Source organism: Panulirus ornatus, chromosome 20, assembly GCF_036320965.1.
Source record: "Panulirus ornatus isolate Po-2019 chromosome 20, ASM3632096v1, whole genome shotgun sequence".
In the NCBI taxonomy this organism is placed as follows: Eukaryota; Metazoa; Arthropoda; class Malacostraca; order Decapoda; family Palinuridae; genus Panulirus; species Panulirus ornatus.
The window spans coordinates 46,223,670-46,243,577 of NC_092243.1; the positions used below are offsets into that span (position 1 = coordinate 46,223,670).

At 40.1% G+C, this 19,908-nt stretch overlaps 1 protein-coding gene and 1 long non-coding RNA gene across 2 annotated transcripts in view; one reads left to right on the forward strand and one right to left on the reverse strand.

Moving 5' to 3' along the window:
• The window catches only part of LOC139755978 (uncharacterized), a 215,922-nt gene that overhangs the window by 17,984 nt on the left and 178,030 nt on the right, over positions 1-19,908 (reverse strand). The window contains exon 2 of the long non-coding RNA XR_011714232.1: positions 831-1,061. This is a non-coding gene — a long non-coding RNA (uncharacterized lncRNA). The remainder of the gene's footprint in view (positions 1-830; positions 1,062-19,908) is intronic.
• Positions 1,500-19,188, forward strand: LOC139756168 (uncharacterized). Its single transcript, XM_071675356.1, has 3 exons — positions 1,500-1,505; positions 1,841-2,146; positions 18,641-19,188. The coding sequence occupies exons 1-3, from the start codon at positions 1,500-1,502 to the stop codon at positions 18,974-18,976; spliced, it is 648 nt and encodes a 215-aa protein (XP_071531457.1). The 3' UTR covers positions 18,977-19,188.

Genomic DNA, 19,908 nt, shown 5'->3' on the forward strand with positions numbered 1-19,908 from the left:
ACTGTCTTTTAGGAAATATCAGAAAAGCTCTCAAGTACAGTGCATGAATGAAAAAATATTTAGCAGCTGATCATATCCTGCATAAGGCAACAACCAGAGTATGCTTCTCAAATATGCTTACTGCACCTAAAGAAGCATTAAGAGCTAATAGAGAGGGTCCAGTAGAGGGTAACAATTTTTTTTTTTTACCAGAATTAAGAGAGCTGAGTAAGGGGAAAAGGTTAGAGGTTTTAAATATGCCAACTTTGGAAGAGGGAAGAGTGAAGGTGACCTGAGGACAACCTTTAAGTTTTTATAACAGATCAATGACATGGACAAATTCTTTGGACAATTTGGATATGGACAGTTCTTTGAGAGATGTAAGGATAGAGTAACTAAAGGACCTTATTTGAAATAAAGCAAAAAAACATTAAACATAAAGTAAAGAAATGCTTTAATAAGGGTTGTTGAATGGAATGAGATGACTGAGGACATGGTTAATGCAGACTGCATACATAAATTTAAAACACTGTATGATAATAGAGAATATTAAAAATGAGTAAAACTCTCTCCACATACAGTACATATAAGTAATTACAAATTCACGAACAGGCAGGAATAAGGGGTATACTCTTCAATGCATAGAGGTTTATCTTAGTAGAAGGGAACAGAGGGGGTCAGAGGAGCCTTCTCAAAATGGGTTGAAATCACCAGCATAGGACCATAGGGTTCTGTCCTGGGACCATAAAAATTACTCTTCTTGATGTATCTAAATGACTGCTTGAATCTGTTTCCAGATGGTGCAAAGGATATGAGGGAAGGCAAAAGCATGCAGGATTACATCAACTTACAAGGAGACCTTGTCCAAAGTTGGTTCGATACATGGTTGATGAAGTTCAAGCTGAATGAATGTAAAGTAATGAGGGAGGGTCATGTTGAAAGAAGGCCTTGATATGATAAACATCTAGGATCTAGTAGAATATAAGCTGCAGGATTCTATGTAAAAAGGACTTGGGAGTTGACATCATTTCCAACCAGTTGTAGAGTTCCATCTTAGGAGAATAGTTAGAGAGACCCATTGTCTGCAAACAAATAAAAGAATTACATTGAAGATCATGGAAGAGGAAATCACATCATACATATGCAGAAAACTAGAATATACATCTCAAGCTTGGTCACAAACATAGTACCAGAATTTAGAAAGCTAAGTCACAGGAATAGTTTACCTTCTTTGAAAGAGAGAAGGATGAGGGATGACCTTATCATGACCTTTAAATTTTTATAACTGATTGATAAGGTAGATTTGAACAGCTCTTCAAGAGATAGAGAAATAGAACAATTAGAGGACATCATGTGAAAATTAGGCAAGACACATCTTGGGAAAGGTGAACAAATATTTTTATAGTATAAGAGTGGAGGATGAATTGAGTAAAATCACTGAAGACTAAGTCAGTGCAGACAGCATGCAGACATTCATGAAATTGTATCATGGTAGAGAATGTTCAAGAGATGGAATAACCATGATTGTAAAATTACCTTCCCATAGAACACAAATAGGTACAGCAATGACATAATTACATTTAATGTGACCTTTTAAAATACCACCTTTTTAGGATTCTATCATCACGGAGCTAATAAGGTTTTGCCAGGAACCTGTTTGTGTGATATGTTCTACAACTGTATAATCATGAATGTGTAGGGGATAAGTGGCTTTCCAACATGACTGGACTATAAGATCCACTGTAGGTGAAGCTATATTGAAAAATATTTAAATATTATAAACATTCATGTATGATTAGAGAAGGATAACAACATATATGGATTGTAGGAGTGATTAGATAATGATAACCATTTCCTACAGGTGTGGCTGGATAGTGCCAGAGGCGGAGTCACAGGGTCTGAGAAGAACCTTACCTGCAAAAGGAAGGTCCCAAAGTTTTACCAGTGTCACTATTGTACTTACACCTCTACAAATCGCTCTCACTTTACCGAGCATTTACGTACTCACACTGGAGAAAAACCTTTCTCATGTCCTTATTGCACATATCAAACAGGGGATAAATCAAATCTGAATCAGCATATTCGAGTTCATTCTGGAGAGAAGCCATTTCCCTGCCCATACTGTTCTTATCGAGCAAATCGAAAAAGCAGCCTGAAGTGTCATTTACTTACTCATAGATAACTTGTGCCTGTTTACACAATCATGCACATCCAACTGTAATTAAGTGATGCTTGCAGATGTCATATTACCCACCATATAGGTAAGTTAGACATTTTCTGTGATATTAATGATGGTGAACAATTATTCACTTTGCTAGTGCTGTATATTCATCAAGTATCAAATATAGATTTTCATATCATGACAATTTTAAAAGTTAATAATTGAAGGAGCAGCAATAGCTAAACTTTATGCAATTCAAGTTTGGTGTAACAAAAGTATTTTCAATTTTCTGTGATGTGGTATTTTTTGATGATCAAAATTTCAAATGTGAAAAGATGGAGTGAGTATTTTGAAGTTTTGTTGGCTATGTTTGATGATAGAGTGGCAGATATAGGGTGTTTTGGTTGAGGTGGTGTGTGAAGTGAGAGGGTGAGGGAGGATGGTTTGGTAAACAGAGAAGAGGTAGTGAGAGCTTTGCGAAATATGAAAGCCGTCAAGGCGACAGGTTTGGATGGTATTGCAGTGGAATTCATGAAAAAAAAGAGGGTGACTGTGTTGTTGACTGGTTGGTAAGGATATTCAGTGTATGTATGGTTCATGGTGAAGTGCCTGAGGATTGGCAGAATGCATGCACAGTGCCATTGAATAAATGCAAAGGGGATAAAGGTGAATGTTCAAATTACTTCAAATTGCGAGGTATAAGTTTGTTGAGTATTCTTAGGAAATTATATGGGAAGATATTGATTGAGAGGGTAAAGGAATGTACAGAGCATCAGATTGGGGAAGAGCAGTCTGGTTTCAGAAGGGCTACAGGATGTGTGGATCAGGTGTTTGCTTTGAAGAATGTATGTGAGAAATACTTAGAAAAACAGATGGATTTGTATGTAGCATTTATGGATCTGGAGAAGGCATATGATAGGGTTGACAGAGATGCTTTGTGGAAGGTATTAAGAGTATATGGTGTGGGAGGTAAGTTGCTAGTAGCAGTGAAAAGTTTTTACCATGGATGTAAGGCATGTGTACGAGTAGGAGGAGAGGAAAGTGATTGGTTCCCAGTGAATGTCAGTTTGCGGCAGGGGTGTGTGAGGCCTTTATGGTTGTTGAATTGTTTATGGATGGGGTTTTTAGGGAGTTGAATGCAATAGTTTTGGAGAGAGGGGCAAGTATGCATTCTGTTATAGATGAGAGGGGTAGGGATGTGAATCAGTTGTTGTTTGCTGATGATACAGCGCTGGTGGCAGATTCGGATGAGAAACTGCAGAAGTTGGTGACTGATTTTGGTAATGTGTGTGAAAGAAGAAAGCTTAGAGTAAATGTGAATACGAGCAAGGTTATTAGGTTCAGTAGGGTTGAGGGACAAGTCAATTGGGAGGTAAGTTTGAATGAAGAAAAACTGGAGGAAGTGAAGTGTTTTAGGTATCAGGGAATGGATTTAGCAGCGGATGGAACCATGGAAGTGGAAGTGAATCACAGGGTGGGGTAGGGGGCAAAGGTTCTGGGAGCATTGAAGAATGTGCGGAAGGCGAGAACGTTATCTTAGAGAGCAAAAATGGGTATGTTTGAAGGAATAGTGGTTCCAACAATGTTATATGGTTGTGAAGCATGGGCTATAGATAGGGTTGTGCAGAGGAGGGTGGATGTGTTGGAAATGAGATGTTTGAGGACAACATGTGGTGTGAGGTGGTTTGATCGAGTAGGTAATGAAAGGTTAAGAGAGATGTGTGGTAATAAAAATTGTGTGGTTGAGAGAGCAGAAGAGGGTGTATTGAAATGGTTTTGTCACATGGAGAAAATAAGTGAGGAAAGATTGACAAAGACGATATATGAGTCAGAGGTGGAGGTAACGAAGAGAAGTGGGAAACAAAATTGGAGGTGGAAGAATGGAGTGAAAAAGATTTTGAGTGATTGGGGTGTGAACATACAGGAGGGTGAAAGGCGTGCAAGGAATAGAGTGAATTGGAACGATGTGGTATACCGGGGTGGACATGCTGTCAATGGATTGAACCAGGGCATATGAAGCGTCTGGGGTAAACCATGGAAAGTTTTGTGGGGCCTGGATATGGAAAGGGAGCTGTGGTTTTGGTGCATTACACATGACAGCTAGAGACTGAGTGTGAAAGATTGTGGCCTTTTTTTTTATCTTTTCCTAGTGCTACCTTGTCTTGGTTGGGGGGGGGGTATTCTCCTTCATGTGTGATGGAGTGGTGATGGAAATGGATGAAGGCAGGATATGTACATGTGTATATGTCTGTGTATGTGTATGTATGTATACATTGAAATGTTTAAGTATGTATATGTGCATGTGTGGGCATTTATGTATATACATGTGTATGTGGGTGGGTTAGGCCATTCATTTGTCTGTTTCCTTGAGCTATCTCGCTAACATGGAAGACGGCAATTAAGTATGATAAAAAAATAAATGATATATGTATATATATATATATATATATATATATATATATATATATATATATATATATATATATATATATATATACATGAGAAATACTTAGAAAAGCAAATGGATTTGTATGTAGCATTTATGGATCTGGAGAAGGCATATGATAGAGTTGATAGAGATGCTCTGTGGAAGGTATTAAGAATATATGGTGTGGGAGGAAAGTTGTTAGAAGCAGTGAAAAGTTTTTATCGAGGATGTAAGGCATGCGTACGTGTAGGAAGAGAGGAAAGTGATTGGTTCTCAGTGAATGTAGGTTTGCGGCAGGGGTGTGTGATGTCTCCATGGTTGTTTAATTTGTTTATGGATGGGGTTGTTAGGGAGGTAAATGCAAGAGTTTTGGAAAGAGGGGCAAGTATGAAGTCTGTTGGGGATGAGAGAGCTTGGGAAGTGAGTCAGTTGTTGTTTGCTGATGACACAGCGCTGGTGGCTGATTCATGTGTGAAACTGCAGAAGCTGGTGACTGAGTTTGGTAAAGTGTGTGGAAGAAGAAAGTTAAGAGTAAATGTGAATAAGAGCAAGGTTATTAGGTACAGTAGGGTTGAGGGTCAAGTCAATTGGGAGGTGAGTTTGAATGGAGAAAAACTGGAGGAAGTGAAGTGTTTTAGATATCTGGGAGTGGATCTGGCAGCGGATGGAACCATGGAAGCGGAAGTGGATCATAGGGTGGGGGAGGGGGCGAAAATTCTGGGGGCCTTGAAGAATGTGTGGAAGTCGAGAACATTATCTCGGAAAGCAAAAATGGGTATGTTTGAAGGAATAGTGGTTCCAACAATGTTGTATGGTTGCGAGGCGTGGGCTATGGATAGAGTTGTGCGCAGGAGGATGGATGTGCTGGAAATGAGATGTTTGAGGACAATGTGTGGTGTGAGGTGGTTTGATCGAGTGAGTAACGTAAGGGTAAGAGAGATGTGTGGAAATAAAAAGAGCGTGGTTGAGAGAGCAGAAGAGGGTGTTTTGAAGTGGTTTGGGCACATGGAGAGGATGAGTGAGGAAAGATTGACCAAGAGGATATATGTGTCGGAGGTGGAGGGAACAAGGAGAAGAGGGAGACCAAATTGGAGGTGGAAAGATGGAGTGAAAAAGATTTTGTGTGATCGGGGCCTGAACATGCAGGAGGGTGAAAGGAGGGCAAGGAATAGAGTGAATTGGAGCGATGTGGTATACCGGGGCTGACGTGCTGTCAGTGGATTGAATCAAGGCATGTGAAGCGTCTGGGGTAAACCATGGAAAGCTGTGTAGGTATGTATATTTGCGTGTGTGGACGTATGTATATACATGTGTATGGGGGGGGTTGGGCCATTTCTTTTGTCTGTTTCCTTGCACTACCTCGCAAACGCGGGAGACAGCGACAAAGTATAAATATATATATATATATATATATATATATATATATATATATATATATATATATATATATATATTTACATTTATTATTTCTTTTTCTTTGTCGCTGTCTCCTGCATTGAATAGGTACCGCAAGGAAACAGATGAAAGAATGGCCCAACCCACCCACATACACATGTATATACATACACGTCCACACACGCAAATATACATACCTATACATCTCAACGTATACATATATATATACACACACAGACATATACATATATATATATATACACACACAGACATATACATATATGCACATGTACATCATTCATACTGTCTGCCTTTATTCATTCCCATCGCCACACATTAAATAACAACCCCCTCCCCCCCTCATGTGTGTGAGGTAGCCCATCTCCCACCTCCCACCTCCCCAATCTGATGCTCTGTACATGCCTTCACCCTCTCGATCAATACCCTACCATATAATTTCCCAGGAATACTCAACAAACTTATACCTCTGTAATTTGAGCACTCACTTTTATCCCCTTTGTCTTTATACAATGGCACTATGCAAGAATTCCGCCAATCCTACGGTACCTCACCATGAGTCGCACATACACTAAATAACCTTAGCAACCAGTCAACAATACAGTCACCCCCTTTTTTTAATAAAATCCACTACAATACCATCCAAACCCGCTGCCTTGCTGCTTTTCATATTCCGCAAAGCTTTTACTACCTCTTCTCTGTTTACCAAATCATTCTCTCTAACCCTCTCACTCTGCACACCACCTCGACCAAAACACCCTATATCTGCCACTCTACCATCAAACACATTCAACAAACATTCAAAATACTCACTCCATCTCTTTCTCACATCACCACTACTTGTTATCACCTCCCCATTAGCCCCCTTCACTGATGTTCCCATCTGTTCCCTTCTCTTACGCACTTTATTTACCTCCTTCCAAAACATCTTTTTATTCTCCCTAAAATTTAATGATACTCTCTCACCACGACTTTCATTTGCCCTTATTTTCACCTCTTGCACCTTTCTCTTGACCTCTTGCCTCTTTCTTTTATACATCTAGTCATTTGCATTATTTCCCTGCTAGGGACGTGAATGTAAGAGTTTTGGAAAGAGGGGCAAGTATGCAGTCTGTTGTGGATGAGAGAGCTTGGGAAGTGAGTCAGTTGTTGTTCGCTGATGATACAACGCTGGTGGCTGATTTGGGTGAGAAACTGCAGAAGCTGGTGACTGAGTTTGGTAAAGTGTGTGAAAGAAGAAAGCTGAGAGTAAATGTGAATAAGAGCAAGGTTATTAGGTACAGTAGGGTTGAGGGACAAGTCAATTGGGAGGTAAGTTTGAACGGAGAAAAACTGGAGGAAGTGAAGTGTTTTAGATATCTGGGAGTGGATTTGGCAGCGGATAGAACCATGGAAGCGGAAGTGAATCATAGAGTGCGGGCGGGGGCGAAAGTTCTGGAAGCGTTGAAGAATGTGTGGAAGTCATGAACGTTATCTTGGTAAGGAAAATAGGTATGTTTGAAGGAATAGTGGTTCCAACAAGGCTATATGGTTGATGGGTGTGAGCTATAGATAGAGTTGCACGGAGGAGGGTGGATGTGCTGAAAATGAGATGTTTGAGGACCATATGTGGTGTGAGATGGTTTGATCGAGTGAGTAATGAAAGGGTAAGCGGGATGTGTGGTAATAAAAAGAGTGTGGTTGAGATAACAGAAGAGGGTGTTTTGAAATGGTTTGGTCACATGGAGAGAATGAGTGAGGAAAGTTTGACAAATATGATATATGTGTCAGAGGTGAAGGGAACGAGAAGTGGGAGACCATATTGGAGGTGGAAAGATGGAGTGAAAAAGATTTTGAGTGATCGGGGCCTGAACATGCAGGAGGGTGAAAGGCGTGCGAGGAATAGAGTGAATTGGAATGATGTGGTATACCGGTGTTGATGTGCTGTCAATGGATTGAACCAGGGCATGTTAATTGTCTAGGGTAAACCATGGAAAGTTCTGTTGGGCCTGGATGTGGAAAGGGAGCTGTGGTTTTGGTGCAATATACATGACAGCTAGAGACTGAGTGTGAACAAATGTGGCCTTTGTTGTCTTTTCGAAGCGCTACCTCGCGCACATGTGGGGAAGGGGGTTGTTATTTCATGTGTGGCGGGAGTGGCAACGGAATGAATAAGGGCAGACAGTATGAATTATGTACATGTGCATATATGTATTTGTGTGTGTGTGTGTGTGTGTATGTGTATACGTTGAGATGTATAGGTATGTATATGTGCGTGTGTGGACGTGTATGTATATACATGTGTATGTGGGTGGGTTGGGCCATTCTTTCATCTGTTTCCTTGCGCTACATCCCTAATGTGGGAGACAGTGACAAAGGATGATAAATTAACATCTATTTGCTTTGTCGCTGTCTCCTGCATTTGCGAGGTAGCGCAAGGAAACAGACGAAAGAAATGGCCCAACCCACCCCCATACATGTGTATATACATACACGTCCACACACGCAAATATCCATACCCATACATCTCAATGTACACATATATATACTCACACAGACACATACATATATACACATGCACACAATTCACACTGCCTTTATTCATTCCCATCGCCCCCTCGCCACACATGGAATAACATCCCCCTCCCCCCTCATGTGTGTGAGGTAGCGCCAGGAAAAGACAACAAAGGCCCCATTAGTTCACACTCAGTCTCTAGCTGTCATGTAATGATGCCCGAAACCACAGCTCCCTTTCCACATCCAGGCCCCACAGAACTTTCCATAGTTTACCCCAGACGCTTCACATGCCCAGATTCAATCCATTGACAGCACGTCTACCCCGGTATACCACATCGATCCAATTCACTCTATTTCTTGCCCGCCTTTCACCCTCCTGCATGTTCAGGCCCTGATCACTCAAAATCTTTTTCACTCCATCTTTCCACCTCCAATTTGGTCTCCCACTTCTCCTCGTTCCCTCCACCTCCGACACATATATCCTCTTGGTCAATCTTTCCTCACTCATTCTCTCCATGTGCCCAAACCATTTCAAAACACCCTCTTCTGCTCTCTCAACCACGCTTTTTTTTTTTATTTCCACACATCTCTCTTACCCTTACATTACTTACTCGATCAAACCATCTCACACCATATATTGTCCTCTAACATCTCATTTACAGCACATCCACCCTCCTGCGCACAACTCCATCCATAGCCCACGCCTCGCAACCATACAACATTGTTGGAGCCACTATTCCTTCAAACATACCCATTTTTGCTCTCGGAGATGATGTTCTCGACTTCCACACATTCTTCAAGGCTCCCAGGATTTTCGCCCCCTCCCCCACCCTATGATTCACTTCCGTTTCCATGGTTCCATCCGCTGCCAGATCCACTCCCAGATATCTAAAACACTCTACTTCCTCCAGTTTTTCTCCATTCAAACTTACCTCCCAATTGACTTGACCCTCAACCCTACTGTACCTAATAACCCTGCTCTTATTCACATTCACTCTTAACTTTCTTCTTTCACACACTTTACCAAACTCAGTCACCAGCTTCTGCAGTTTCTCACATGAATCAGCCACCAGCGCTGTATCATCAGTGAACAACAACTGACTCACTTCCCAAGCTCTCTCATCCCCAACAAACTTCATACTTGCCCCTCTTTCCAAAACTCTTGCATTCACCTCCCTAACAATCCCATCCATAAACAAATTAAACAACCATGGAGCCATCACACACCCCTGCCGCAAAACTACATTCACTGAGAACCAATCACTTTCCTCTCTTCCTACACGTACACATGCCTTACATCCTCGATAAAAACTTTTCACTGCTTCTAACAACTTGCCTCCCACACCATATATTCGTAGTACCTTCCACAAAGCATATCTATCAACTCTATCATATGCCTTCTCCAGATCCATTAATGCTACATACGAATCCATTTGCTTTTCTAAGTATTTCTCACATGCATTTTTCAAAGCAAACACCTGATGCACACATCCTCTACCACTTCTGAAACCACACTGCTCTTCCTCAATCTGATGCTCTGTACATGCCTTCACCCTCTCAATCAATACCCTCCCATATAATTTACCAGGAATACTCAACAAACTTATACGTCTGTAATTTGAGCACTCACTCTTATCCCCTTTGCCTTTGTACAATGGCACTATTCAAGCATTCCGCCAATCATCAGGCACCTCACCATGAATGATACTTACATTAAATAACCTTACCAACCAGTCAACAATACGGTCACCCCCTTTTTTAATAAATTCCACTGCAATACCATCCAAACCTGCTGCCTTGCCGGCTTTCATCATCCGCAAAGCTTTTACTACCTCTTCTCTGTTTACCAAATCATTTTCACTAACCCTCTCACTTTGCACACCACCTCGACCAAAACACCCTATATCTGCCACTCTATCATCAAACACATTCAACAAACCTTCAAAATACTCACTCCATTAATATATATATATATATATATATATATATATATATATATATATATATATATATATATATATATATATATATATATATAATGGGTGCATTATTACATGACAGCTAGAGACTGAGTGTGAACGAATGGGGCCTTTGTTGTCTCTTCCTAGCGCTACCTCGCACACATGAGGGGGGAGGGTGTTGTTATTCCATGTGTGGCTGGGTGGCGATGGGAACAAGTAAAGGCAGACAGTATGAATTATGTACATGTGTATATATGTATATATCTGTGTGTGTATATATATGTGTACATTGAGATGTATAGGTATGTATATTTGCGTGTGTGGACGTATGTATATACATGTGTATGTGGGCGGGTTGGGCCATTTTCTCGTCTGTTTCCTTGCGCTACCTCGCTAACGCGGGAGATAGCGACAAAGGAAAATAACTAAATAAATAAATATATATGTATATATATATATATATATATATATATATATATATATATATATATATATATATATATATATATATATATATTATTTATTTATTTATTTTTTTTGCTTTGTCGCTGTCTCCTGCGTTTGCGAGGTAGCGCAAGGAAACAGACGAAAGAAATGGCCCAACCCACCCCCATACACATGTATATACATACGTCCACACACGCAAATATACATACCTACACAGCTTTCCATAGTTTACCCCAGACGCTTCACATGCCCAGATTCAATCCATTGACAGCACGTCTACCCCGGTATACCACATCGATCCAATTCACTCTATTTCTTGCCCGCCTTTCACCCTCCTGCATGTTCAGGCCCTGATCACTCAAAATCTTTTTCACTCCATCTTTCCACCTCCAATTTGGTCTCCCACTTCTCGTTCCCTCCACCTCCGACACATATATCCTCTTGGTCAATCTTTCCTCACTCATTCTCTCCATGTGCCCAAACCATTTCAAAACACCCTCTTCTGCTCTCTCAACCACGCTTTTTTTTTATTTCCACACATCTCTCTTACCCTTACATTACTTACTCGATCAAACCATCTCACACCATATATTGTCCTCTAACATCTCATTTACACCACATCCACCCTCCTGCGCACAACTCCATCCATAGCCCACGCCTCGCAACCATACAACATTGTTGGAGCCACTATTCCTTCAAACATACCCATTTTTGCTCTCGGAGATGATGTTCTCGACTTCCACACATTCTTCAAGGCTCCCAGGATTTTCGCCCCCTCCCCCACCCTATGATTCACTTCCGTTTCCATGGTTCCATCCGCTGCCAGATCCACTCCCAGATATCTAAAACACTCTACTTCCTCCAGTTTTTCTCCATTCAAACTTACCTCCCAATTGACTTGACCCTCAACCCTACTGTACCTAATAACCTTGCTCTTATTCACATTCACTCTTAACTTTCTTCTTTCACACACTTTACCAAACTCAGTCACCAGCTTCTGCAGTTTCTCACATGAATCAGCCACCAGCGCTGTATCATCAGTGAACAACAACTGACTCACTTCCCAAGCTCTCTCATCCCCAACAGACTTCATACTTGCCCCTCTTTCCAAAACTCTTGCATTCACCTCCCTAACAATCCCATCCATAAACAAATTAAACAACCATGGAGCCATCACACACCCCTGCCGCAAAACTACATTCACTGAGAACCAATCACTTTCCTCTCTTCCTACACGTACACATGCCTTACATCCTCGATAAAAACTTTTCACTGCTTCTAACAACTTGCCTCCCACACCATATATTCGTAGTACCTTCCACAAAGCATATCTATCAACTCTATCATATGCCTTCTCCAGATCCATTAATGCTACATACGAATCCATTTGCTTTTCTAAGTATTTCTCACATACATTTTTCAAAGCAAACACCTGATCCACACATCCTCTACCACTTCTGAAACCACACTGCTCTTCCTCAATCTGATGCTCTGTACATGCCTTCACCCTCTCAATCAATACCCTCCCATATAATTTACCAGGAATACTCAACAAACTTATACCTCTGTAATTTGAGCACTCACTCTTATCCCCTTTGCCTTTGTACAATGGCACTATTCAAGCATTCCGCCAATCCTCAGGCACCTCACCATGAATCATACATACATTAAATAACCTTACCAACCAGTCAACAATACGGTCACCCCCTTTTTTAATAAATTCCACTGCAATACCATCCAAACCTGCTGCCTTGCCGGCTTTCATCATCCGCAAAGCTTTTACTACCTCTTCTCTGTTTACCAAATCATTTTCACTAACCCTGTCACTTTGCACACCACCTCGACCAAAACACCCTATATCTGCCACTCTATCATCAAACACATTCAACAAACCTTCAAAATACTCACTCCATTAATATATATATATATATATATATATATATATATATATATATATATATATATATATATATATATATATATATATATATATATATATATATAATGGGTGCATTATTACATGACAGCTAGAGACTGAGTGTGAACGAATGGGGCCTTTGTTGTCTCTTCCTAGCGCTACCTCGCACACATGAGGGGGGAGGGTGTTGTTATTCCATGTGTGGCTGGGTGGCGATGGGAACAAGTAAAGGCAGACAGTATGAATTATGTACATGTGTATATATGTATATATCTGTGTGTGTATATATATGTGTACATTGAGATGTATAGGTATGTATATTTGCGTGTGTGGACGTATGTATATACATGTGTATGTGGGCGGGTTGGGCCATTTTCTCGTCTGTTTCCTTGCGGTACCTCGCTAACGCGGGAGATAGCGACAAAGGAAAATAACTAAATGAATAAATATATATGTATATATATATATATATATATATATATATATATATATATATATATATATATATATATATATATATATTATTTATTTATTTATTTTTTTGCTTTGTCGCTGTCTCCTGCGTTTGCGAGGTAGCGCAAGGAAACAGACGAAAGAAATGGCCCAACCCACCCCCATACACATGTATATACATACGTCCACACGCAAATATACATACCTACACAGCTTTCCATGGTTTACCCCAGACGCTTCACATGCCTTGATTCAATCCACTGACAGCACGTCAACCCCGGTATACCACATCGCTCCAGTTCACTCTATTCCTTGCCCTCCTTTCGCCCTCCTGCATGTTCAGGCCCCGATCACACAAAATCTATTTCACTCCATCTTTCCACCTCCAATTTGGTCTCCCTCTTCTCCTCGTTCCCTCCACCTCCGACACATATATCCTCTTGGTCAATCTTTCCTCACTCATTCTCTCCATGTGCCCAAACCATTTCAAAACACCCTCTTCTGCTCTCTCAACCACGCTCTTTTTATTTCCACACATCTCTCTTACCCTTACGTTACTTACTCGATCAAACCACCTCACACCACACATTGTCCTCAAATATCTCATTTCCAGCACATCCATCCTCCTGCGCACAACTCTATCCATAGCCCACGCCTCGCAACCATACAACATTGTTGGAACCACTATTCCTTCAAACATACCCATTTTTGCTTTCCGAGATAATGTTCTCGACTTCCACACATTCTTCAAGGCTCCCAGAATTGTCGCCCCCTCCTCCACCCTATGATCCACTTCCGCTTCCATGGTTCCATCCGCTGCCAGATCCACTCCCAGATATCTAAAACACTTCACTTCCTCCAGTTTTTCTCCATTCAAACTCACCTCCCAATTGACTTGACCCTCAACCCTACTGTACCTAATAACCTTGCTCTTATTCACATTTACTCTTAACTTTCTTCTTTCACACACTTTACCAAACTCACTCACCAGCTTCTGCAGTTTCTCACATGAATCAGCCACCAGCGCTGTATCATCAGCGAACAACAACTGACTCACTTCCCAAGCTCTCTCATCCCCAACAGACTTCATACTTGCCCCTCTTTCCAAAACTCTTGCATTCACCTCCCTAACAACCCCATCCATATACAAATTAAACAACCATGGAGACATCACACACTCCTGCCGCAAACCTACGTTCACTGAGAACCAATCACTTTCCTCTCTTCCTACACGTACACATGCCTTACATCCTCGATAAAAACTTTTCACTGCTTCTAACAACTTGCCTCCCACACCATATATTCTTAATACCTTCCACAGAGCATCTCTATCAATTCTATCATATGCCTTCTCCAGATCCATAAATGCTACATACGAATCCATTTGCTTTTCTAAGTATTTCTCACATTCTTCAAAGCAAACACCTGATCCACACATCCTCTACCACTTCTGAAACCACACTGCTCTTCTCCAATCTGATGCTCTGTACATGCCTTCACCCTCTCAATCAATACCCTCCCATATAATTTACCAGGAATACTCAACAAACTTATACCTCTGTAATTTGAGCACTCACTCTTATCCCCTTTGCCTTTGTACAATGGCACTATGCACGCATTCCGCCAATCCTCAGGCACCTCACCATGAGTCATACATACATTAAATAAGCTTACCAACCAGTCAACAATACAGTCACCCCCTTTTTTAATAAATTCCACTGCAATACCATCCAAACCTGCTGCCTTGCCGGCTTTCATCTTCCGCAAAGCTTTTACTACCTCTTCTCTGTTTACCAAATCATTTTCCCTAACCCTCTCACTTTGCACACCACCTCGACCAAAACACCCTATATCTGCCACTCTATCATCAAACACATTCAACAAACCTTCAAAATACTCACTCCATCTCCTTCTCACATCACCACTACTTGTTATCACCTCCCCATTTGCGCCCTTCACTGAAGTTCCCATTTGCTCCCTTGTCTTACGCACTTCATTTACCTCCTTCCAGAACATCTTTTTATTCTCCCTAAAATTTAATGATACTCTCTCACCCCAACTCTCATTTGCCATTTGGTAAACATGTAATTGTCCAAAACATGTTTTGGACAATCACATGTTTACCAAATGGCGTCATAGCTTCGTCTCTTCGATGTATATCAACTGACTGTTATATTTCTCTCTTGTGTTTCCCCTGATGATGTGATTATTACACGAAAGTGCACTTGGGAACTTTTCGTATTTCATTTTCCCCGTGGACTCATAGGAATATCTTGATCACGCGCAAAATTGTGATCCTTTCCAACATGTATGTATATGTGTGTGTATGGAAGTATATATATATATATATATATATATATATATATATATATATATATATATATATATATATATATATATATATCATACTTTGTTGCTGTCTCCCGCGTTAGCGAGGTAGTGCAAGGAAACAGATGAAAGAATGGCCCAACCCACCCACATACACATGTATGTAGCCTAGCGGTAGCATTCCTGCCTGTTACACAGGAGTCCCTGGTTCGATCATGGCTGTTGGGGGTTTGTATGTTCTATGATATACACATGTACATATTCATACATGCTGCGTTCATCCATTCCCGCCGCCACTCTGCCACACATGAAATGGCACCCCCTCCTCCCGCGTGCGTATGAGGTAGAGCTAGGAAAAGACAAGAGCCACATTCGTTCACACTCAGGTTCTAGCTGTCTTGTGTAATGCATCGAAACCAAAGCTCCCTTTCCACATACCCGGTATACCACATCATTCCAATTCACTCTATTCCTTGCACGCCTTTCACCCTCTTGTATATTCAGGCCGCAATTTCTCAAAATCTTTTTCACTCCATCCTTCCACCTCCAATTTGGTCTCCCACTTCTCCCCCTTCCCTCCACCTCTGACACATATATCCTCTTTGTCAATCTTTCATTACTCATTCTATCCATGTGACCAAACCATTTCAATACACACTCTTCTGCTCTCTCAACCACACTCTTTTTATTACTACACATCTCTCGTACCTTTTAATTACTTACTCGATCAAACTACCTCACACCACATATTGTCCTCAAGCATCTCACATGCAACACATCCACCCTCCTCTGCACAACCCTATCTATAGCCCATGCCTCACAAACTTATAACATTGTTGGAACCATATTCCTTCCAACATACCCATTTTTGCTCTCTGAGGTAATGTTCTCACCTTCCACACATTCTTCAATGCTCCCAAAACTTTTGCCCTCTCCCCCACCCTGTGACTCAATTCCGCTTCCATGGTTCCATCGGCTGCCAAATCCACTCCCAGATATCTTAAACACTTCACTTCCTTCACTTTTCTCCATTCAGATTTCCCTCCCAGTTTACTGTCTCTCAAGCCTAATGAACCTAATAACCTTGCTCTCATTCACATTTACTCTAAGCTTTCTTCTTTCATACACTTTACCAAAGTCAGTCACCAACTTCTGCATTTTCTCACCCGAATCAGCCACCAGCGCTGTATCATCAGCAAACAACAACTGACTCACTTCCTAAGCCCTCTCATCCACAACAGACTGCATACTTGCCCCTCTCTCCAAAACTCTTGCATTCACCTCCCTAACAACCTCATCCATAAACAAATTTAACAACCAAGGAGGCATCACGCACCCCTGCCGCAAACTGACATTCACTGGGAACCAATTACTTTCCTCTCTTCCTACTCGTACACATGTCATACATCCTTGATAAAAACTTTTCACAGCTTCTAGCAACGTACCTCCCACACCATATACTCTCAATACCTTCCGCAAAACATCTCTATCAACTTTATCATATGCCTTCTCCAGATCCATAAGTGCTACATACAAATCCATTTGTTTTTCTAAGTATTTCTCACATACATTCTTCAAAGCAAACACCTGATCCACACATCCTCTACCACTTCTGAAACCACACTGCTCTTCCTCAATCTGATGCTCTGTACATACCTTCACCCTCTCAATCAATACCCTCCCATATAATTTACCAGGAATACTCAACAAACTTATACCTCTGTAATTTGAACACTCACCTTTATCCCCTTTGCCTTTGTACAATGGCACTATGCATTCATTCCGGCAATCCTCAGGCACATCACCATGAACCGTACATACATTGATTATCCTCACCAACCAGTTAACAATACAGTCACCCCCTTTTTTAATAAATTCCACTGCAATTCCATCCAAACCCGCCGCCTTGCCGGCTTTCATCTTTCAGAATGGTTTCACTACTTCTGCTCTGTTTACCAAATTATTCTCCCTGACCCTCTCACTTTGCATACCACCTCGACCAAAACACCCTATATCTGCCACTCTATCATAAAGACATTCAGCAAACCTTCAAAATACTCACTCCATCTCTCTCTCACTTCACCATTACTTATTTCCTTCCCATATATATATATATATATATATATATATATATATATATATATATATATATATATATATATATATATATATATATATATATATATTTGTTTCTGCCAGGTGTTGTGATACTAGACCTCATCTGTTTTTGGTTACAGTGCAAGTAAAATCTGACTTTCTTTCAGGCTGTCTCATCATCAGTTGACATAATTAATTACAAAATAGTGTCAGTGATTAACTTGTCACTCCAAAGCGTCCATCTTTGCTTCTGATTGCAGTGCAATCCTTGAAGCTTGAGGAGCCCCATAACTTGGTCATCATTCTGTATATAATCATTGTGATAAACGTGAAAAGTGCATTGTTTAAGAAATTAAGTATTTTGTACTAAACGGGCAAAAAGGAAAGAACATTGGTTTTAGATATTATCATGAATACTTTTTCCTTGTCAAAGAGTAGTTAGATCTCTAGAGTGTAGAGATATATAAAGAGCATTCCACTTCACTCCATTAATCTACATATGTACAAGAGAGTAACATAGCATGATGGACCACAATGAGAGTTCATTAACTGGTGTACAAAATATTTGCTGCTCTCTGGAAATGACATCTAATTCTAAACTGTAACAAATGAGAGAAGCTTACTGGACAGTTCAATGCACAGGGTAAGAAATCATTGGATCATGTTAATGTATTGCCTTTAGAAACATCAATATGTAATTGGTAGTGTGAATATATCTAAATCTTTATATTGTAAAACTATTATTTTAAAAAGTTTGTCAATAATCTTTTAGTTTGTTAAAGATTTTCTGAACTTTGTAAATGGTCATTTGAAAATTTCCAGTAACGATAAGTTGTAGTGGATTTAGTAATTATGTGAAGCTGTCACTAATTTTAATTCGTCATTATGATACTGACTGAAACAATAATCATAACTTGTGCAAATAGTTTTTGGTTGAATAAGACAAACATCTCCTACAGGTGTGCCTGGATAATGCGAATCAAATGCCTGAAGTGAGAAGAGTCACAGGCGCTGGGAAGGTTCTCACCAACAGCAGTAAGATGCCAAAAATTCACCAGTGTCCTCATTGTACCTTCACAAGTAGCAATCGCTCATATTTCAAGGAACATTACCATATTCATACAGGGGAAAGGCCGTTTTCATGTTCACAGTGTTCATATCAAACATGTGATCAATGGAATTTAAAGAGACATATTCGTATTCACACTGGAGAGAAACCATTTTCTTGTCCACATTGTCCTTACCGGTCCACTGAAAATGCTAAGGTAAAAAGACATTTACTAACTCACTTGTAAGCTACTTGCTCATATCTTTAATTCATTTCAAACTGACTTTTAGTGTGATATCAGGAGTTATAAACAAAATGCTATTAATTCAATAAAGTTTTTGGGTTATTAGCAACATATTTAATACCTTTTTGTTTTGGTATATCAATCATTAAGACTAAGTCTCACTTTGTCAAATTATTATGTACAATATGTACGTGTATGATATAGGGCTAAATGAACTTAAATACTTAAGGAAATAAAATTTCATTAACCTTAACTCACATAAAACAAGGAATTAGTATGCATGGAAAGAAAATACAATCTTCTTTTCATTCACACGTTTGTTATTTCTGCCGTGAGTGAAGCACCAAGAACAGTTGATTGAGCCTTACAGGAAAAAATTCTTGATTGGATCATTCATTTGCTCTTTCTTTGGGAAAGATGAAAGAGAATATAAAGGCTTATCTAAATATGTAAATACTTCTATCCATCCATCCATCTTCTCTCTCTCTCTCTCTCTCTCTCTCTCTCTCTCTCTCTCTCTCTCTCTCTCTCTCTCTCTCTCTCTCTCTCTCTCTTTCAGACATATTCACCTTATCCTACATTAGCAGCGTTAAGAACAGAGGAGTGAGTCTTGGAGTGTACATCCTCACTTGGCCCACCTCTACATTCCTTCTTTTTGAAAATTATAAATGGGAGGGGAGGATTTGCAGACTTCCACTCACTCCCCTTTAAGTTCCCTTCCACGACACGCAGGGAATACGTGGGAAGTATTCTTTCTCCCTTATCCCCTTATCTCGCTGACGCGGGAGATAGCGATAAAGTATAATAAATAAATAAATAGAATATATATATATATATATATATATATATATATATATATATATATATATATATATATATATATATATATATATATATATATCCCTGGGGATAGGGGAGAAAGAATACTTCCCACG

Bases quoted from the DNA above. Each gene is read 5' to 3' on its own strand.
- LOC139756168 (XM_071675356.1), top strand. The intron at 2,147-18,640 runs CTTACTCATAGA...CATCTCCTACAG, and splicing joins GCAGCCTGAAGTGTCATTTA to GTGTGCCTGGATAATGCGAA.